At 36.9% G+C, this 23,271-nt stretch overlaps 1 protein-coding gene across 3 annotated transcripts in view; it reads left to right on the top strand.

The window, feature by feature from the left end:
- Positions 1-23,271, top strand: part of Kcnq5 (potassium voltage-gated channel subfamily Q member 5) — a 529,894-nt gene that overhangs the window by 339,958 nt on the left and 166,665 nt on the right. For all 3 annotated transcript variants that reach the window (XM_076858500.2, XM_076858499.2, XM_076858501.2), the window contains exon 2: positions 9,239-9,329. In XM_076858500.2, coding sequence (XP_076714615.1) covers positions 9,239-9,329 — 91 coding nt within the window. The remainder of the gene's footprint in view (positions 1-9,238; positions 9,330-23,271) is intronic.

The raw sequence follows: 23,271 nt of genomic DNA, 5'->3' as shown, positions 1-23,271 counted from the left end.
CTGGCATGCGTGCGGCCCGGGTTCGATCCTCAGCACCACATACAGACAAAGATGTTGTGTCCGCCAAATACTAAAAAATAAATATTAAAATTCTCTCCCTCCCCCCCTCTTTCTCACTCTCTCTCTCACTCTTTAAAAAAAAAAAAAAGAAAAAGAAAGAAAGAAAATCCTGAAGACAAGTACAAGACATTTGGAGGTTCTTAGAGTAGGATGTTGATAGTTCATGTATATAAAAGTAATAAATATAAGACTTTTTAGAAATCCAAGTAAGCAAAAATCAACTCATTTTTTAGTTTACTTTAAATAGATTCAAAGGGTGTCATTTGACTATTTTAAAAGAATGCAACTTTAAGCTGCATCAATACTCTCAAGGAAGAGTAGTAATAAAAGCACATATTTATTGGTTTTGTGCTTAGTCATTCAGTCAAGCATATCCTGTATGCTCTGTATCATAGAAAAAAGATTTGAGGATATTAACAAAATATATATACTGCAAGTAGATAAAATAATCTTAGGTCTGTCTTCCTACTGAACTGAAATCCCCATCAAGAGTACAGACAATATCCGAGTTCCCAGTGCCTGGTACAGTGTCTCTAAATATTTATGACTAATAGAATACAGGGAAGATAAGATGATGATAGACTAGTAAAAAGCAATCAAAAGTAAAGTTCACCAAAAACGCATACAACTGTGTTAGTAATGGATCCGTGTCATCCTTAACATGGGTTGCAGAGTCACCTCTGAGCTTCCTAAAAACGCAGGCAAGGAAACAAATATGTTAAAGATTACTTTTCCACACTAAAACATCTTCGTTTTTTCCAGAAGCAACATATCACAAATTCTTGCAATAAAATACTGACAGAAATTTCACATGGAGGCCTCACTGAGCAAATGCAAAGTGAAATACTAAGAAACGCTTAAAGTCGAATGAGTTGGCTGAATACTCTCTCCTCCTTCTCCAGGTAGTGGCAAAGAGCTGGGGTTTAACTCAGTGATAGAGATCTGCCATAGCACGGAGATATCAAAACGGGTAATTACTTTAGGGACCAAGGTAGGGAGACCAGTGCTCAGGTTTGCTCCAGGCCCTGTGATGTAGTAGGAAAAGTAAAGAAAATAAGTGACTGCATATGCTGGAGATAGTCCTTTTTGAAACCAAACTTTTGCTAATAGCTGGGCAGTGGAAAGTTTGAACTTGTGTTTCCTGGCAAGAATCAACAGTGCAGCTATTTTATGTTGGTGATTAAATGCCAAATCTTTTGCTTACACTGGAGGATGATGATGGGTCTGAGTCTCACTTGGAGGGATACAATAATAAACTGGGCAAACTTAAAGAACAGTGACAAGGAAAGTGACAGACCTGGACATTGTTTCAAAAGCAGACAGCAAACTGGGCTTGGTATATTTTATCTGAAGACTGATGGGAAAGCCATGATATAAAACCAACATTGTTTATCTGAAGAAGCATCTTAAGGAAGTGGGAGAACACGTCTTCTGTGGGTCAGAGCCTGACAGAAGGGGAGTGAGTAAGGTCCCAGATAAGAACAGTTGACTCAGAGGAGAAAATAGCTTTCCAACAGTACAGCTGTCTGCAACAGCCCTGTGTTGCCTTAAAGTGGGAGGAGGGTTCTAGACACTGGAAGGATTCAAAGAGAAACTGTTTAACTGACTATCCGTGATGTTTTTAAAAATAACTCCCGTCTTGAAAGGGAGGCTCAGTCAGAAATCCATCTATCACATAGATGCCCCCATCCTGGAGGAAGAATCTGGCTGAACATGTCCTAATCTGGTGTCAGTGGGATCCAGCCACTGCTCTAAGGGAAGCCTCTTGAATGCTTATGGATTTTCTTGTCATGTTCTAGCTCAGATCCTTTTGCCTCATCTTCCACAGAAACATACTGAGCAAGTGAAAACTGCTCTTTCCCACACCTTCTAATTTCCCCTTAACGCTACATCTAAAATGCAGCCTTTCATTTTTTAAAACTGTCAGCTTGTGACCCTATTTTTAAAACTTCACAAAGATTTCACTGATCATTCATATTGATTATGGTCTTTATTAATATTTAGGACTCGTTGTACTTAAGCAGAATTGTGCAGCATTTTCAGTCAAATATTCTAAATCACTGTTAAGATGCCAAAAATGTCATGCTAAATTTTTATTGCTTTGCAATGGAAAGTGGGGTGTGCTGTGAATAGATTTCAGGTGCAAAATGCACTTCTCTTACAGAAAAGTTACTCAGAAAGGACATTTACAAACTACCAAGTTTAGAAAGACAGATAAATTTAGGATGCAGGAAGCCCTTTCCTCTGATGATGAGCTTTTGATTTCACCAGGCAGGGTGTCTTCTAGGCCAGTGCGTGTCCGTCAGCAGGTCACTGTGGTCACCAATACCAGCAGGCATACCACCAACTCCAGCCATCAAAATTTGTGGTGCCTTAGCAAGGTCTCCTATCAAATGTTCTAAAGTGCATAGTTGATCAAAGCAATACTTAGAAATTTATGAAAAGTCAGATGACAGGCTGAATTTCCTTTGGAAGTTATTTCTAAAGAATTGCTCTCTGCAAGGGCTGGAAATGTAGCTCACTGGAAGAATACATACTAACACGTGCAAGGCCCTGGGTTAAATCCCCAGCACTGCAAAAAAAAAAAAAAAAAAAAAGACTTGTTTCCTTCAAAGATTCTACATCTACTTCTTGTTGCATCCTTTATTTTAATCCCATGATTCCTTTCCTTTGAAGACACTTAAGATCTCCCCTCCCCCAAAGCCCTCTCAATATGTATAACTGACTTACATGGCAAGTTGCATTATGCAAAACTTATAGTTCACCAGAATGTTGCAGAGAGCATCTTCTGGGTAGAAATGTATGGCCCCTTACAGCTAAGCTCAATGGGATGGTTACTTTATTTTTTTTTTAATTTGTTCTTTTTAATTACACATGACAGTAGAATGTATTTTGACAAATCATACATACATGGAGTATAACTTCCCTTTCTTGTGGTTGTTCATGAAGATTATTTTAAATACCAGCTCTATCTCTTCTTTCTTCATTGCATCATTCACAATTGTTTGAAGATGGCTAGAGTTCTGAGTCTGTGAATGACAACAACATAACTTGTTACAATTCATTTAATGAAGCATCAACAGAGCTTTTTTCTTTTTTTAAATATCTTTTTAGTTGTAGATGGACACAATATTTTATTTATTTGTTTATTTATTTATTTAATGTGGTGCTGAGGATCAAACTCAGTGCTTCATTCATGGGAGGCAACTGCTCTATGGCTGAGGTACAACTCCAGCCCAGCAAAACTTTTTCTAATGCTTTATTGTGAAGTTGTTTTAATTCTAGCTAAGTGAACTTGTGCTTCAGGTACAAGCTTTGGGAGCTGGACATCATCTAATCCACAAGAACCAGTGATCTTTCCAAGTCAAGCTTCTTAACAAATTGATCCTGACAAACTGATTCTTAATTAACCCACAAGAAGAGTTGATGGTGGTTTTCTTGACTAAATTTAGAAAGCTTTTTTGTTTTTGATATTCCCTTCTTTTCTTCTTACACCAATCAGCGCCTTCCAAAAAAGGTTTGGATGAAGGTTTGGATCAAAGTGAATTTCCTCAGAAATAAAATATGAATGAATGAATGCTTTAGGCAAAATAAAGGCCAATAACTGTTAGAGAATGGCTTTGAAAGAATATACATCATATGATACCTTAGGATTCATGTATAAAAGACAAAATATCTATATTTGAAAAACTGATCATAAAACTTACCTGGGTAAATTATTGATGGCTGTCAAAATGGGCTATCTTCCTGCTTCCAGCCCCGACTTCCTAATCCTCCACCAAAGGCATCTTCATTGTGTGTGCAGTAGACCTTCAGCAGTTTGGTGAAGCCTATTTCTCAGAAGAATTTTTATTTATTTATTTGTTTCTGGTGGTACTGGATATTGAACCCAAGGGTGCTCTGCCATTGAGCTACATCATCAATCTGCCTTCATTTTTATTTTGAGGAAGAGTCTGGCTAAATTGCAATTCTCCTACCTCAGCCACCTGAGAAGCTGGGATTATAGGTGTGCACCATCATGCCAGGAAGAATTATGTTTTAAAATGCATAAAATATATGTGATCATATAAGAACATTTTATATTGAAATGCTATTATTGAAATATTAAACATATTTTACATGCTAAATCATATCCTTCTTTCTACATGCATTAAAAATAGCCCTAGCAAATAGTCTAATGACTACACAAATCTCAAAATAGTGATGAGCAAAATCACTATTCAGTAGGAAAAAATATGATTTTATCTACACTATAAAATCAGATATAAAAATATTTAATTTCTATCAGTGACAAAGTCACAAGTGCTATGGATACTACCAGGATTTGTGGCCATGGGTTAGTGCAAAATAAAGATATTGTGGTTTTCTCACCCATGTGCACAACACCCTAAATTTATACACAGATTCCTCTGATGATGAGCTAAGTCCAATGACTCTTGCCACTGTTCCCACTTGTATTCAGCCACCAGAGAGAGGCAACAGGGTGATGGCAGGTCACCAGCATGCAAATATACACATATGCACGGGACCTCCAGAATCAATGATGTCAGTAAAGCCCACTCACATCACTGTAGTGCACCACATCACTACCAATGAGCCCAATGTCTGATTATCACATCAGAAGGGCCATTGTGTCAAATCAGTGCCTTCTCCAACCAAGAAGTCTGCCCCTGAAAATGTTCCCAAGAGCTAACTCATAGAAGAATGAACTGTTTTTCTCTATGATGTCATTCACCAAGTTCAGAAAGTGATCCTCAAATATCCTTTACGCTTCTTTACCAAAACTTTATACATTTGGTCTGTACTGTTCTCAGGATAATAGGTTTTACACATTTATTTCCTTTGGGGGAAAAAAATGCATCCATATCTCCAACCTAACTCTGTGCCCAAAATTTTGATTGACATTTCCATGTGGATGTCTAAACCTGGGTTTGTCATTTTGTCCCCCAAATCAGTTTCTCCTCCTGACTTTGCTAATTTTTCTCTTCCTAACTTATCAGGAGCATCACCAATAACTATGTATGCAAAGTTCCCAGCTGCCACGCCCCTTCCCAATCTCCACTCCCCAGTTCACAGCAGCCCTCTAAGCTGCCTCTAATCGATTCTCATTTCTACTTTGCTTGTGTAGGGGTAAATTTCCACAAGAGAAGTTTCTGGAGACACGCATTCCAGAAAGAAGGTACAATAGAAAAAGGCAGCAAGCCAGAAAACAAATAAGGCAAATATTTGCTCCCTGTTTCATGGAACAAAAGTAATCAAGCTTGCAGCACAGGGTGAAACAGGCAGCTGAATTGGAGTCTGGAGCCATGTTGGGGAGAGTTTCCTCTCATTAGAAACTCTAATGATATTAGTACTCTGTCAAAATTTATTCAATGGCTCCCATTGTCTACTGAACTAGATACAGACCCTGCCCTACAAGCCTCTCATTTTTTTTTTTTCTGGCTTGCTGCCTTTCTTATATCGTACCCTCCTTTGGAATGTGTTTCTCCAGAAACTTCTCTAATTGAAATCCTACACTTCAAAGACCATCTCAAATATCATCTATTTTGGGAAACTTTCTGAGTCTGCTTCTACCTTTGTTACCTTTCCCAGTTGAGTAAAATCCCTTCCTTCTTTCTGTCTCTGAAGCATTTTTCTTAGTGTTTATCTGCTTCTGCCTTTTGTTATGATCCAATATGTTCACCTTGTCCATCGCATTAGATATGTACTTCCTAAGTGTGGGTCTGCTTAATTTATCTTTGTACTCTGTTGTACTTGACATAGTGTCTTTCACAGTAAGAAGAGAATTCAATACATGTTTTCAATTGAAATTAAATGATTCCTATGCCAAAAAAAAAAAAAATGGATTTGCAGTACTGACCTCTCTGATGCTTTTCATGTATGAGGCATTCACTAACTCTAAATCACTGATTAATTAGTAAATTCTTATGATACTTTGCTTGCATCTGAGCTTGATTCACATGATCTCATGGACTAGAGTGTTCCATCTTTCTAACTATTTTCCTACATAACTCCTGCTAAGCCTCCAGGACTCAGTTTTCCCAGAATTTTCTCCAAGAAGTCTTCCCTAACCCCAGTTCAGGCTTCATGAGTATGCAATCTGTATGGTCCCATGGAGTCCCACACTTAAAAGGGTGCTAAACTTGGATTCATACTCTGTTGTTTCTATAATGAAATTCTTAATTTTTAGCAAAATGCCCATATCTTCATTTTGCATAAGAAACCACAAGTTTAGCAGCCAGTCCTGCCTAATCCATCCTTCACCACATGCTCCCATCATCCCCAGTACTTGCCCTATCATTGCAATCATCACGACGAACTTTTTTGTTTATATCTGCTTTTTTTGTTTACATCTGCTCGCTTCTCTGTATGTTCTGATAGACTTGATATTCTGTAAAGGAAAAAAGGAAAGAATGAATTTTGTTCATTGTTACATTACAGTTCAGACTAGCATTATATGTTTAATCAGTATTTACCAAATGGATAACTAGATGAATGATAAAAGGAAGGGTGAGGGAGAAAGGGATAAACTAATGAACATATTTGTCCATTCTTGGGCACCAGAGCAACGGAGGTCTTTGGCTTGCAGTCTTCAGATGGGCCTCTATAACAATGACAATACTAGTACAGAAACTACTCTCATTAGAAAGGAAGGTACTATTAAATCAAAAAAAGAAAATTGGAAAAGTGGTAAAATGAAGCGGAAAGACTAAGTAGATCCAAATGTTAGTGAGGAAAGAACTAGCAAAAAGTTCTGTTTTGGACACAGACATAAGAGATTATGAGCCTACCACTGAGATCTCTTGGAGAAGAATGATATTTTGTGATTAAACAATTGGCCATCTCACTTTTTTCTAATGTTTTCTGGTAAACCTGGGCTCAAGGAGCATATCCAGATAATGGCCACTCATTAGAGAGGAAACATCTGTCATCATCCTTTTTAGATGCCACATCCTGTTCCCAGCCACCTTAATGATCCCTGAGTTTTATTTTCTCATTGGTAGTTTGACAGTGAGGTAGGTATGAAGTTTTGACCATTAGTTTACAATTTCTAGTCTATTGGGATGAATTTAATATATAATCGAAAGTATCCTGATTTGTTAGATGTGTAAGTCAAGGATCAATGAGACATTATTAATATTGTGTGCTAGGTTTGTATCACTAGTAGAATCCTTCCCCTTGGAGCCATTTTCTATCTGGAACAGCAACTACTTCTGTCTTGTTTTAAAGCACTAGAGGGGTAGTCTCCAAAGTCTTTCTGAGCCAAGAACATGATCACCATCCTCATCATGTACACGGAAGCTCATCCAGCAATTCAATGTGAAGGCTGACGGCACATAGTGCTCAAACTCTCCTGCTACACAACCTTAGACTAGTTACAAAAGATTCTTCACCCTCAGTTTTCATAACTGTACACTGGAGACAATAACATTTCTACTCCACAAATTTGTGAGGATAATGAGGGAGAATGCAAGTACAGGGGGAGTGCAGTGTCCAGCCTATAGGAAATGTTCTGTGAATGTTAGTAATTATTATCATCATGCAGAATATGAGCAATTATGTACTTTCACTCTAGTTATCTGTTGGGATAGATACAAAGAAATAAGTAATAGATGGTATTTGTCAGGGTCAGCAGATTTATTCTCTTTTTTTAGCGAACATTATTTATTTATTTTCATTACAATTTTTAATACACCGTTATATAATAATTTATCATATCTCTGATTATATATAAGGTATGTTGACACCAAATTCACATCTTCATACATGTATTTTATATAATGATGAGAGTCTCCTTTCACCATCCATGCTATTCCCCTTCTCCCTCCCTTTTCCTCCCACCCCTATTCCCTATCTAGAGGTAATCTTCCTCCCTTGCTCTCCCTCCCAACCCCATTTTGAGTCATCCCCCTTATATAGCAGATTTATTCTCTAAAGGGCCAGATAGTAAATATTTGTCTTGCTGGTCATACTGTCTCTTTTGCAATTACTCAGTTTTGCCGTTGAAACATGAAAACAGTCACAGACAATACATAATGAATGGCAATGGCTGGGTGCCAATAAAACTTTACTTACAAAAACAGGTATGAGGGGCCAGATTTGTTTCCCAGACCATAATTTAGCTAATCCTTGGCTATAAGCCATTAGGCACTCTCAGTGAAGGGTGGTAGAAAGACTTATAAGACTTTTCAGGGCAAGCCAAAGAGAGGCAAGAATTAACTCCACTATTACAAAGAACACAAAAATTTATCTTTCAAAGGACCTTATTATATGAGTTTCTCAGAGATGAGTAGAAGTTGAAATTGTTCCAAAGCAGGTAGCTTGGGTGTTTTGTTTTGTTATCTTGTAAATTGACTTTGAAACAAAGCCTTGTCTTTTATTAGACATTTTCCTTAGGAACTCTACTCCTCCCTTGATTCTGCAAGTTCCATCTTTCTTGAAATAAAAAATCTATAGATGGATTGGTCGGATATGGTTGCCCCTGACTTTCACTCCCTAGCAGTATCCATGAAGTCTCTCATGATTGCTAAAAACTACAGGGGAAGAGAGCATTTTCTAATAACCTATGAGGAGACAGAGCACAAAGGTCATTTTTCTGTTAGTTTGACTACAAGGAAATTGAGATGCACAGGTAGCAGAGTAGATCACCCTTCCCTTTTCTATTCTTCTTATTCATATAAAAGAATGACAAATGAGAATTCATGAGCAGTATCAGACTTGAACAATGGGCCAGTGTCCTGGTAACAGTGACTTAGAATACCTGACTTTTTGCCAAAGCTGCCAAACATGACGTGGATACTGCTTCTTTGATAAGAGAGTGGCTGCAGTCTGCTCGAGTAGGAAACATGACCACTCTCTCTCTGAACCTTTCTCAGGATCCCTGCTTGGAAAAAGATTTGTATTGGAAACTTGTAGATTCTTAAATGTGAACACTTAAACACAGCATCACACACACACACAAATTCACACATACAACCTTTTCTTTATCAATAAAATTGTTAAGGTGCCCCATTTACACGCTATATCATACTGAATTTTGATATTCAAAATGGCTAGTGTCTACTAGGGCTTTTATGATTTAACCTATGCCTTTTCAAATGGGTCTGGTGTTTTATTCTTTCTATAATGATAAGGCAAGTTTCTTATCAAATTCCTCTTTTTTACTGTTGTTTTACAGTTTCCTCCTTGTCTTTGGTTGCTTGATTTTGTCCGTGTTTTCTACCATCCCTGAGCACACGAAATTGGCCTCAAGTTGCCTCTTAATTCTGGTAAGTGAAATACATGAACAAGAATATGTATAAATTTTATGTCATATAATAATAACTGTCTATAACATTTATGCTATGCATTTTATCCTACAGAAATATCTAGCTAGAAAAAAAAGAATACTACTAAGAAATATGAAAGTTTCAAAGATCACTAAAGCATTTGCCCACCAGTTTAACCTATAGTCAATCCTCAGGAATATACGTTTAAATTCAGGATTGATATTATAGAGCAATAGCTTGTGTTATAGGCACATCATAAATAGAAGGCAGTATTTCATAGTAGTTTTAATTTTGTTTACCTATGCTAAAAAAATTATAAGAAAAGTTAGTATCCATGAAGTATCTCATTATTGCTAAAAGCTACAGGGGAAGACAGCATTTTCTAATAACCTCATTTTAGCAGTAGCTAAGTATAATTGGCCAGGAACTGTGAGAATATGGCACCTCATAAGAAAACAGAAGGCTCCTTCATGTTCTTTTCAACTGACAGATTATATTATGAGTTTTGCTGCTAATGCAGTTACCTGGTGAAAAATTCTGCAGTTTGCTCTGTTTCCATTTTGCTGTCAATCCTCAACCACACAGAATTACTTGATTCATTTTAAAATGGAAAAAGACCCCAAGATATTTTAGTGTGAATTATTCTGGGTCTTTTAAGCTCTTATGCCTTCTATTACAACTGAACTGTAGCTCTGTATACTCAAATCACATATGATTTAAAGTTTGATTCATTTATATCCCTTTTGGCCTGCTCACTTCGTCCAAAATTATCAGAATTGACAGTCTCCGAACCATCTAAATGAACTGAAATAACTCAATTCTGTAATGCTACTGGACAATGGAGGAAGGAGGGGAGCCCAATTAAGATGGTTTGTGTGCCCTAATAAACAGAGTTTGGTTATACACAGCAATAAGCATTTATTATAGAAGAAAAGTTATTGCTATGAAGGTGGAAGCTGAAAGATTTCAACTCACATAACCTGAGAAGAGGGAAGATGCTTTTCTTACCTTTGCTTTTAGATGGCTAGTTTATGCTTGAGGTTGGCAAAAAATCATCAAGTCTTTGGGTTCAGTATTAGGGGAGAAAGTATTTTTTGAGTCTGGAACAAATCTATCTCAATTTGTTTCCATAAAAATTGTGCTCAGCAGTATATTTCTAATGTTATGGTTATTGTTTCAAAACCCAAGACAGAGAACAGATAGACCAAAGAGCACATTGGAGAACTGTTCCATTTACAAGGTTTACATTTGGGTAGCAAGTGGGCTTTTAGCCTTGTCCACCCCTTTGATTGCAACAAGTGATCTGAGCCCAAGGTCTAAAGCACAGCTGGTTTTATATCCACATGCAGAACTGCCAACAAAAATTTTAGATTGAAAATATAAATCTGATTTTCAGACTTGGGAACATGAAAAACTGGATCCACTATATGACCATTGATATATACTAGGAATAAGTAAATCATCATTAGGAATCTCATAAAAAGGTTTCTTTCATAAATCAAGAATCCAAAATACATGGGAAGGAAAGAGAAAAATACTAGGGAGAAGTTCTGGGGAGTGATATTGGCCAAATTACATTGTTATATTGTGTGCATGTACAAATGCATAACTATGAATCCCAGAATTATGTAAACTATAATACACCAACAAAAATATGACAAAAATAATTCAAAATGTTAGATTGCATCCTTCAAATCTCCAAAGTATATATTTACTCATTGCTAATTAATTTCTAAAGACTCCAAAGAAACTCTTAAAACTTCAAAGACCAAATTGACTAAAACCTTGACTTTTTAAACTTTTTAAACAACTGATCAAAATTTAGTAACTAGAGTGCATTTTAATTGATAAAATATAGACATTGTCAATTATTTTTTCCAAGTCAGGGAAAATGTTATGTTGCCCATGCTACTCCTTGGGCTTAAGTGATTCTAGGCTGGGGTTATAGACACGCACCACCACACTGAGCTTAAAGTCATTTTTGTATACTTTGGGATTCATTGTTGTGAACAAACATCAGAGTTAGAATTACATATAAATCACACATCACTATTGTGTATTTTTCATAGCCTGTCCTTTTAAGGTTTTTTTTTTTTTTTTTAATTTTAAATGTGCTCAGAGATTTCCTATAATTCTATTTCTGGGAAAATAAAAGGTACCCATACTTCTGGCAGGGAGCAGACTACAAGCAAACCTGGCCCTCAGACAAACCTCCCAGGGCCCCTCTGACACTCACTCTTTTCCACCCAGTTGTTTCCTTGAGGGCACCAAGGTATGGCATGCAGACCATTTGGATATTGTCTCGCTCACCTTCTGAGGCCCTGTGAACACTTCAGCTCTCCATCCCACAGATTAAAGAGGCTCTTGTCATCCTCATCCAGAATTATATGCCCAAAGCTACTTTGTAAATTTGAAGCTGCATATTTACTTCAATTACAAGCCAGATTGATTGCTGCCTATGCTAATTTGCTCATCCATTCTTTTCAGTTGGGTAAACTAAGGTTTCATTTTATATACCCACTCCCTTTATTTCTTTCCACAGAAATAGCAATTTGTGAATTTAAGAATGTGATATAGTCTCTGTAGCCAGGCACCATGAGTCCAAATTCCATTGCTGCCACTTTTTAACCTCTGTGATTTTGGGGGAAAAAAAATTCCTGTATCTTAGTTTTCTCATTTGTTAGAAGTGGATAGGAGACAATGTGGTAACACACGTCCTAATCCCAGAAATTTGGGAGGCTGAGGCAGAAAAATCACAAGTTCTAGGCCAGACTGTGCAATTTTCCAAGGCTCTGTCTCAGAAAAATAAAAAAAAGGTTTGGGGCATAGTTCAGTGGTAGAGAGCCACTGGGTTCAAAACTCTCCCCCCAAAAATAGATAGGAGGCCTAAGGTGGGGGCACATACCCATAATCCTCCAGTGATTCAGGACTCTGAGGCAGGAAAATTGCAAGTTCCAGACCAGCCTCAGCAACTTAGTGAGGCCCTCAACAAGTTAATAATACCCTGTCTCAAAATAAAAATAAAATAACTAGAGCTGGGGTTGTGGCTCAGTAATATAGAGCACTTGCCTCACATGTGTGAAGCCCTAGGTTCAATCCTCAGCACCATATGAAATAAATAAAATAAAGGTATCGTGTCCATCTACAACTAAAAAAAAATTTTTTTAATAAATAAATAAAAGAAGTATAATGTAGCTCAGTGGTAAAGTGTTCCTGGGTTTAATCCCCAAAACAAACAAACAAAAAAAAAAAGTGAATAGGAGGATTTGGGAAAGAAGACAGACTAAAAAGCACCAGGACTGGATCTCCCTACCTAGACAACAATTGCACTGGCAGAATCTGATGTAACTGTCTTTGGAACTCTGGGTTCTATTGACTGCTTTCAATTTCTAGAGGAAGAGTTGGACAGTAAATTATAGTCAATTTCAGCTCTAGCACAGTAGCAGCTACTGGTCCCTCATCCCAGCCCATAGAAGACAACTGTGCCCGTGTTCCAGAAACATCCTGAACACTGCTTGTAGGAGCCAGGATGGGCAAAAGGATTCTGTCCTTCAAATATCAGAGACATGTGCTATTATTGTTGATTACTGCTTCTGATCACAAAAATTCAGACAAAAGGTGGCAGCTGTTCTTCTTATGCCTCCTATATTATTACAATCTCCTCCAGCCAAAGGGTCTTTAATAGAACTTGAAGGGTAACCTCCTCTTTATTTTTATTTTTCCTCTTTTTGAAACCAATCTACAAAGATAAAATTTTGCGTCAGCAATAACTGAAAATAGTGGGGATGAAGAAGTAAATTAGCAAAGTTTCATGTTATCAAAGTTGTGCTGGTATAAATTCAACTTAGAGTGATATAACTTTAATATGTTAATAATCCCTATGGTAACCACAAAGAAAATTATTACAGAATATACACAAAAGGAAATAAGAAAGAAATTTAAACATTTCACTGCAAAGAAAAAAGAAAAAAAGAACTAAACACAAAAGAATACTGTAATGTAGAAAATGAGGGTCAAAAAATGCTTTAAAGTATATAGAAAATAAATAGCAAAATGACAGAAGTAAAATTTTTCTTATCATTAATAACTTTAAAGGTAAATAGGTTAAAGTTCCCAATCAAAAGACAGTGATTTGAAGAATGGATTAAAACAGGATTAAATTCTATGCTGATAACAAGAGATTCTACTTTAGATCCAAAGAAAAAAAATGGAAGTAAAAGGAGAAGAGAGCAGAGGTGGCCACCATACCAAAATCTGACAAAAAAAAAAAAAAAAGCTTTAAATCAAATGTGGTTTTGAGAGATAAGAATAATGTTGTGTAATAATAAAAGTTCTGATACAAGAAGAAGATATAACAATTATAAATATTTACATACATTATAACAAAACATCAAAATATATGAAGCAGAAAATAACAGAATTGAAGGGAGAAATAAACAGTGCTACAATAATAGTTGGAGATTTCAACACTCCACAATCAATAATGAATAGAATAATCAGTCAGAAGATCAGTAAGGAAACAGAAGGCCTGACACAGTGAACAAACTAGACCTAGCAGACATGAACAGAACACTCTACCCAACAACACGCGCACACACATCTTCCCCAAGTACATATGGGACACTTTATAAGACAGACCGTATGTCAGTTCACAAATTAAGTCTTAGTAAACTATAAAAGATGGATATCATACAAAGTAGCTTCTCATACAATGAGATGAAGTTAAAAATCAGCACCAGCAATAAAACTGGGATATTCACAAATTTGTGAAAATTAAACCAATAACCTTACATGACCAATAGACCAAAGAAGACATCATGAGGACAATCAGGAAATATTTAGAGGTTTGAAAACATCAAAGATCAATTCAACAGCCTAACTTTACAACTTATGGAAAAAGAACAAGTTAAACCAAGGACTAGCAGCAGGAAAGAAATGATAAAGGTTAGAACACAGACAAATAAAACAGAACAGGAAAAAAAAATAAAACCAGTGAAACAAAAAGTAGGTTCTTTGCAAAGATCATCAAAGTCAATAAACATTTAGCTAGATAGACTAAGAAACAGGGAGGATTTGGCAGAAACTCAATGATTCTATAATAATAGGAAGGATTATAAGAGAATACTAAGAATAAATTTAATAAATGAAACAAATGAACTCCTAGAAATACAAAACCTACCACGACCAAATCATGAAGAAATATAAAATCCAAATAGACCTATCAAGAACTGGTAAGGAGATTCTGTGAATAGTCAAAAATCTCCTGAAAAAGAAAAGCTTGGGGATCCAACATGGCGGCGGGCACGGAGGTATCAAGCCTCTGACCTCTCCAGCTGCTCGGGCATAGGGAGTCTTAAATCCTCTAAATGCCGTTTGCTCAAGATCACTAGGCATTGCTGAGCTAACGTGGATCTGGGGCTGCCAAATCTAGGCTCCCGTTCGCCTGCGTCTCGCAGACAAACTGCTCAGGCTCAGTGCTAAAGAACCCGCGGAAACTGCTTCTCGGTCCGGGTCCCACCGAATACTGTGGAGGTAAATACCAACTGAGCCTTCATAGGTAGTGGCAACAGGATTGAGACGGGGCTTGAGAGGGCTGCTCAGGACCCACCCGTTGCTTTGGTCACCCGGTAAAGGAAACAAAATTCTGCCATTCGCATGGGATACCAACATGGCAGAGAACTGACATCATCAGAAAGTGGCAGAGGAGATAACTTCATTGATACCAGCGGCGACAGGTGTGTAATTCCCTAGCCCCCCCCTCCATACAGCGGGGAAACCTCAAGGGCCCCTCCCAGCTCTCCCGTGAGCTCGATAATCAGACCGAGGGATTCAGGAGTGGCGCGGGACCCATGGCACAGGACCCCGGGGCAACAACTCCCACCAGCGCAGGCAACTGAGGTCTCTTGCACCAGCTCCTGGGGGCGTGGCTACCGGAGGGCAAGCAAAATACGCCGAGGGCTCTCAGCCCCAAGCTCCACAACCTTAGGGGCTGAGGGATTGGCAAGCAGGGATAGTGTGCCCAGTTGTTCAAGAAGATAGGGCTCCCGTGTGCAGCAGATCTGTGGTGAGCGTCACCTGTGAATGGGGCCAGTGGCAAGGTGACTAGACACAAGAAATGGCCTGAGGCACTCAGGAGTGGAGACCCGCCCAGTCAGAGAGGAGGAACTGCTGCACAGTGATTGGCTCCCACACACTGGGAGGAGAAGCTTGGCCTGGTGGGCACAGCTGCACCTACTGGAAGAGAAGTTAATCGAACTCTAAGACTGCATTTTTAAATTTTTTTTAATTTTTAATTTTAATTTTTTTCTTTTTTAATTTTTTAAAATATTTTTTGTATTTTTTTCATTTTTATTATCACTTTTTTGATTATTTTTTTTAATTTTTTCTTTTTTTTATTCTCCATTTTTTTCTTTTGTCTTTTCATTTCTTTTCAATTTCCTTATTCCCCTTTCCTTGAATTCTATCTGTTTACTCTCATTCTCTTTAGTGACTTCTTCCCTTCCCTTCTAATACCTTTCCTCCCAAGCAATACGATGCTGTTTATGTGTAATTTACTAAATATGTATAGGTCAATGTTCCGAGGCGTTATATAGTGCTACCAAGACCTTAACTTCCCCCAAATACTCCAGACCATCCTCCTGTTAATATCCCTCGTCAGTAGAGCAATCTTCCAAGGTTGCCAAGAGATACCAACCTCAATACCATCACATCATTCGACCTAAATATAAGTCCCAAGACCAAACCGCAGACCGCTATATGCCATCAGAATCCGCACACAGTTTAGGAAACGAATGAATCTACACTAAAGTGCAACAAAACTCATCATCTCTAGTAATAGTCTCCCATCACAAAAGAGAGACCCCAGAGACACACAAAACCCAATAAATTTATAGGAGTAAACAGTAACTTAGCAGTCAAACAGAGCAAGAACTAACATAAGCAGCATGAAAAAGCAAGGAAGAAAAGGAATCCAAACAACACAGGACAGCCTAAATATACAGGAGGACCTAGAGGCATCAGAAAAATGGCCAAATAAAGAACTCAAAGAATACCTTAGACAGACGGAATGGAATCTTAGAGAGGATATGAGACAGCAAATTCAAACATTGAAAGAACTCAATGAAAATGAAATACACAAGCAAACGAAAGAAGCAAATAAGCATCTTTATCAGGAGATAGAGATTATTAAAAAAATCAAACAATAATTTTAGAAATGAAGGAAACTATAACCCAAATTAAAAACTCAAATGAGAGTATCACCAACAGAGTGGAGCAAGTAGAAGCCAGAACTTCAGATAATGAAGACAAAATATATCATCTTGAAAAGAGTCTAGCCAACTCAGGAAGGACGGTAAAAAATCACTAGAAAAACATCCAAGAGATATGGGATAACATAAAAAACCCAAACTTTAGAGTCATCGGGATAGAGGAAGGCATAGAAGTTCAAACAATGGGAATGGACAACCTGTTGAATGAAATAATTATAGAAAACTTTCCAGACATAAAAAATGAAACGGATGTACAAATTGTGGATGCATACAGGACACCGAGCATACAAAATCACAGTAGACCAACGCCAAGACACATTGTTATGAAGATATCCAATATACAGAACAAAGAGAAAATATTGAAAGCTTCAAGAGAAAGGAGGCAGATTACATTCAGGGGTAAACCAATAAGGTTAACAACAGATTTTTCATCACAGATGCTGAAAGCGAGAAGATCCTGGAACAACATATTTCAAACTCTGAAAGACAATGGATGCCAACCAAGAATTTTGTACCCAGCAAAATTAAGCTTCAGGAATGACATGAAATAAAAATCTTTCATGATAAACAAAAGTTAAAAGAATTTGCAGCCAGAAAACCAGCATTGCAAAGCATCTTGAGCAAAACACTACATGAGGAAGAAATGAAAAACAATAACCAAAACCAACAGTGGGAAGTACCTCAGTAAGCCAGAGAGCAGGGGGACAGCTAATCATGGAGAAACAAACCAAATTAAAAAAAAAAAAGATAAATAATCAAACATGGCTGGAAATACAAATCATATATCAATAATAACTCTAAACATAAATGGCTTAAACTCACCAATAAAGCGACATAGGCTGGTAACATGGATTAAAAAAAACAGATCCAACAATATGCTGCCTACAGGAGACACATTTGATTGGAAAAGACATACACAGGCTGAAGGTGAAATGTTGGGAAAAAACATACCACGCACACAGTCTGAGTAAGCAAGCAGGGGTGGCCATCCTCATATCGAATACAATCAACTTCAAGATTAAGTTAATCAAAAGGGATAAGGAAGGACATTATATACTGTTAAAAGGAACCATTTACCAACAAGACATAACAATTATCAATATTTATGCACCAAATAATGGTGCTGCGATATTCATAAAATAAACTCTCCTCAAGTTCAAGAATCAAATAGACCACAACACAATAATTATGGGTGACTTCAACACTCCTCTCTCACCATTGGACAGATCCTCCAAACAAAAGTTGAATAAAGAAACAATAGAACTCAATATCACAATCAATAACCTAGACTTAACTGACATATATAGAATATATCAACCATCATCAAGTGAATATACTTTTTTCTCAGTAGCACATGGATCCTTCTAAAAAATAGACCATATATTATGCCATAGGGCAACCCTCAGTAAATATAAAGGGGTGGAGATAATACCATGCATTTTATCTGATCATAATGGAATGAAACTGGAAATCAATGATAAAAGAAGGAAGGGAAAATCATACATCTCATGGAAAATGAACAATATGTTATTGAATGATCAATGGGTTACAGAAGACATAAAGGAGGAAATCAAAAAATTCTTAGAGACAAATGAAAATACAGACACAACATATCGGAATCTATGGAACACAATGAAAGCAGTTTTAAGAGGTCATTCCTCAAAAAAAGAAAAAAACCAACAAATAAAGGAACTCACACTTTATCTCAAAACCCTAGAAAAGGAAGAACAAAACAACAGCAAATATAGCAGAAGGCAAGAAATAATTAAAATCAGGGCGGAAATCAACGAAATTGAAACAAAAGAAACTATTGAAAAAATTGACAAAACTAAAAGTTGGTTCTTTGAAAAAATAAATAAGATTGACAGACCCTTAGCCATGCTAACGAAGAGAAGAAGAGAGAGAAATATCACAACAGATGCTACAGAAATACAGAAGACAATTAGAAATTATCTTGAAACCCTATATTCCAATAAAATAGAAGATAGTGAAGACATCGATAAATTTCTTAAGTCATATGATTTGCCCAGACTGAATCAGGAGGATACACACAATTTGAACAGACCAATATCAATGGATGAAATAGAAGAAGCAATCAAAGGACTACCAACTAAGAAAAGCCCAGGACCGGATGGGTATAGAGTGGAGTTTTACAAAACCTTTAAAGAAGAATTAAAACCAATACTTTCCAAGTTATTTCAGGAAATAGAAAAAGAGGGAGCTCTTCCAAATTCATTCTATGAGGCCAACATCACCCTGATTCCGAAACCAGACAAAGACACCTCAAAGAAAAAAAAACTACAGCCCATTATCTCTAATGAACCTAGATGCAAAAATCCTCAATAAAATTCTGGCGAATCGGATACAAAAACACATCAAAAAATTGTGCACCATGATCAAGTAGGATTCATCCCTGGGATGCAAGGATGGTTCACTATACGGAAATCAATAAATGTTATTCACCACATCAGTAGACTCAAAGATAAGAACCATATGATCATCTTGATAGACGCAGAAAAAGCATTTGACAAAGTACAGCATCCCTTTATGTTCAAAACACTAGAAAAACTAGGGATAACAGGAACTTACCTCAACATTGTAAAAGCTATCAATGCTAATCCTCAGGCTAGCATCATTCTGAATGGAGAAAAATTGAAGGCATTCCCTCTAAAATCTGGAACAAGACAGGGATGCCCTCTATCACCACTTCTATTCAATATAGTTCTCAAAACACTGGCCAGAGCAATTAGACAGATGAAAGAAATTAAAGGCATAAAAATAGGAAAAGAAGAACTTAAATTATCACTATTTGCAGATGACATGATTCTATACCTAGAAGACCCAAAAGGGTCTACAAAGAAACTACTAGAATTAATAAATGAATTCAGCAAAGTGACAGGATATAAAATCGACATGCATAAATCAAAGGCATTCCTGTATATCAGCGACAAAACTTCTGAAATGGAAATGGGGAAAAAAACCCCATTCACAATATCCTCAAAAAAAAAATAAAATACTTGGGAATCAACGTAACAAAAGAGGTGAAAGACTTATACAATGAAAACTACAAAACCGTAAAGAGAGAAATAGAAGAAGATCTTAGCAGATGGAAAAATATACCCTGTTCATGGATAGGCAGAACTAACATCATCAAAATGGCGATATTACCAAAAGTTCTCTATAGGTTCAATGTAATGCTAATCAAAATCCCAATGACATTACTTGTAGAAATAGATAAAGCAAACATGAAATTCATATGGAAAAATAAAAGACCCATAATAGCAAAAACAACTCTAAGCAGGAAGTGTGAATCAGGCAGTATAGCGATACCAGATTTCAAACTATACTACAGAACAATAGTAACAAAAACAGCATGGTACTGGTACCAAAACAGGCAGGTGGACCAATGGTACAGAATAGAGGACACAGAGACTAATCCACAAAGTTACAACTATCTTATATTTGATAAAGGGGCTAAAAGCATGCAATGGAGTAAGGATAGCATCTTCAACAAATGGTGCTGGGAAAACTGGAAATCCATATGCAACAAAATGAAACTGAATCCCTTTCTCTCGCACAAAAGTTAACTCAAAATGGATCAAGGAGCTTGATATCAAATCAGAGACTCTGCGTCTGATAGAAGAAAAAGTTGGTTCTGATCTACAGACTGTGGGGTCGGGCTCCTAATTCCTTAATAGGACACCCATAGCACAAGAGTTAATAACAAGAATCAACAAATGGAACTTACTTAAACTAAAAAGTTTTTTCTCAGCAAGAGAAACAATAAGAGAGGTAAATAGGGAGCCTACATCATGGGAACAAATCTTTACTCCTCACACTTCAGACAGAGCCCTAATATCCAGAGTATACAAAGAACCAAAAAAATTAAACAATAAGATAACAAATAACCCAATCAACAAATGGGCCAAGGACCTGAACAGACACTTCTCAGAGGAGGACATACAATCAATCAACAAGTACATGAAAAAATGCTCACCATCTCTAGCAGTCAGAGAAATGCAAATCAAAACCACCCTAAGATACCATCTCACTCCAGTAAGATTGGCAGCCATTCTGAAGTCAAACAACAACAAGTGCTGGCGAGGATGTGGGGAAAAGGGTACTCTTGTACATTGCTGGTGGGACTGCAAATTGGTGCAGCCAATTTGGAAAGCAGTATGGAGATTCCTTGGAAAGCTGGGAATGGAACCACCATTTGACCCAGCTATTCCCCTTCTTGGACTATTCCCTAAAGACCTTAAAAGAGAGTGCTATAGGGACACAGCTACAACAATGTTCATAGCAGCACAATTCACAATAGCTAGACTGTGGAACCAACCTAGATGCCCTTCAATAGATGAATGAATTAAAAAAATGTGGCATTTATACACAATGGAGTATTACTCTGCACTAAAAAATGACAAAATCATGGAATTTGCAGGGAAATGGATGGCATTAGAGCAGACTATGCTAAGTGAAGCTAGCCAATCCCTAAAAAATAAATGCCAAATGTCTTCTTTGATATAAGGAGAGCAACTAAGAACAGAATAGAGAGGAAGAGCATGAGAAGATCACCACTAAACAAGGATAAGAGGGGGGAGGGAAAGAGAGAGAGAAGGGAAATTGCATGGTAAAGGAAGGAGACCCTCATTGTTATACAAAATTACATATAAGAGGAAGTGAGGGGAAAGGGGGAAAAAACAAGAGAGAGAAATGAATTACAGTAGATGGGGTAGAGAGAGAAGATGGGAGGAGATGGGAGGGGAGGGGAGGGGGGATAGTAGAGGTTAGGAAAGGCAGCAGAATACAACATACAATAGTATGGCAGTAGGTAAAAAAATGGATATGTAACCGATGTGAATCTGCATTATGTATATAGGGTAAAAATGGGAGTTTATAATCCACTTGAATCAAATGTATGAAATATGATATGTCAAGAGCTTTGTAATGTTTTGAACAACTAATAAAAAAAAAAAGAAAAGCTTGGGACCTATGACTGCACTGATGAATTCTGACAAATATTTAAAGAACTAATAGCAATTCTTCTCAAACTTTTCCAAAAATTTAAAAGTGAGGTAATACTTTCTGATTCTATGGAGTCATAACTACTTTGATACCAAAGCCAGAGATACTACAAGAAAATTACAGACTAATAATCCTGTGACCATGGATATAAAAATAAAATCAACAATATATTAGTAAACCAAATTCAACAGCATGTTAAAGAGATAATATACATAACCAAATGAGATTTAATTCTGGACAGGAAGCTGGTTCTACCTGTTGAATACACCACTTTAAGGGAACCAGCCATGTTATCTTTTTAATAGATGCAGAAAAGGCATTTGACAAAACACAACACCAATTCATGATAAAAACGAAACACTCAACAAAGCAGGAATAGAAAGAAACTACCTCAACATAATAAAAGGCTTATATGAAAAACACACAACCAACATCATATGCAATGATAAAAGACTCCAAGTTTTTCCTATAAAGTGAGAAACAAGACAAAATGTCTGTTTTTACCACTCTTATTCAACATATTACTGTGAGTTCTAGCTAGAGAAATTAGACAAGTGAAAGAAATAAAAGGCATCCAAATTGAAAAAGTAAAAGTAAAATTAATTCACAGATTATGCAATGTTATATGCAAAAAAATCTTCCATAAAAAAACTATGAGATTATAAGTGAATCCAGCAAAATACCAGGATATGAAGTTGACACACAAAAATCAGTTTCATTTCTATATACTAATGCTAAGTGAAGTTAACCAATCCAAAAAAAAAAAAATGCCGAATGTTTTCTTTGATATAAGGAGGCTGATTCATAGTGGGATAGGGAGGGGGAGCATGGGAGGAATAGACAAACTCTAGATAGGGCAGAGGGATGGGAGGGAAAGGGAGAGGGCATGGGGTAATTAATGATGGTTGAATGTGATGATCATAATTATCCAAAGTACATATAGGAGGATATGAATTGGTGTGAGTATACTATGTATACAACCAGAGATATGAAAAATTGAGCTCTATGTAATAAAAATTGTAATGCATTCTGCTGTTATATATAAATAAAAAAGGAGAAAATATTTGCATGTCATATATCTGATACAGTATTAATATTCAGAATATATAGAATTTCTAAAACTCAACAGTAAAACAACCTGATTTAAAAATGAAAAATTCACCCAAACAGTGCTGAACTGCTCAACTACAGACTTTATACTATATTTTTTGTTAATGAGCAAAGAACATCAATAGACTTTTCCCCAAAGAAGATATATAAATGTCCATAAGCACATGATAAGATGGTCAAGTACAAATCAAAATTTAAATGAGATACCACTCACACCTATTAGGATGGCTACTATCAAAACAATCGAAGCTGGGCATGGTGGTACAGGCATGTAATCCCAGCGACTCATGAAGCTGAAACAGGAGAATTCCAAGTTCAAGGCCATCCTGGGCAACGTAGCAAGATTTTCTCACAGTAGAATTCGAAGGGCTGAGGATGTCTCTCAGAGGTAGAATACCCCGGGGTTCAATTTCCAGGAAAGAAAAGAGAGGAGGGGAAAAAAGAAAGAAAGAAGGAAGGAAGGAAGGAAGGGGGTAGAAGGGAGGAAGGAAGGAATTACTGAATGTTTGCAAGGATATGAAAAACTGGAATACTTTTGC

This window comes from Callospermophilus lateralis, chromosome 6, assembly GCF_048772815.1.
Source record: "Callospermophilus lateralis isolate mCalLat2 chromosome 6, mCalLat2.hap1, whole genome shotgun sequence".
NCBI lineage: Eukaryota > Metazoa > Chordata > Mammalia > Rodentia > Sciuridae > Callospermophilus > Callospermophilus lateralis.
Note: the sequence above shows the minus strand (reverse complement) of the source record. Positions and strands in the feature narration are given on the sequence as shown.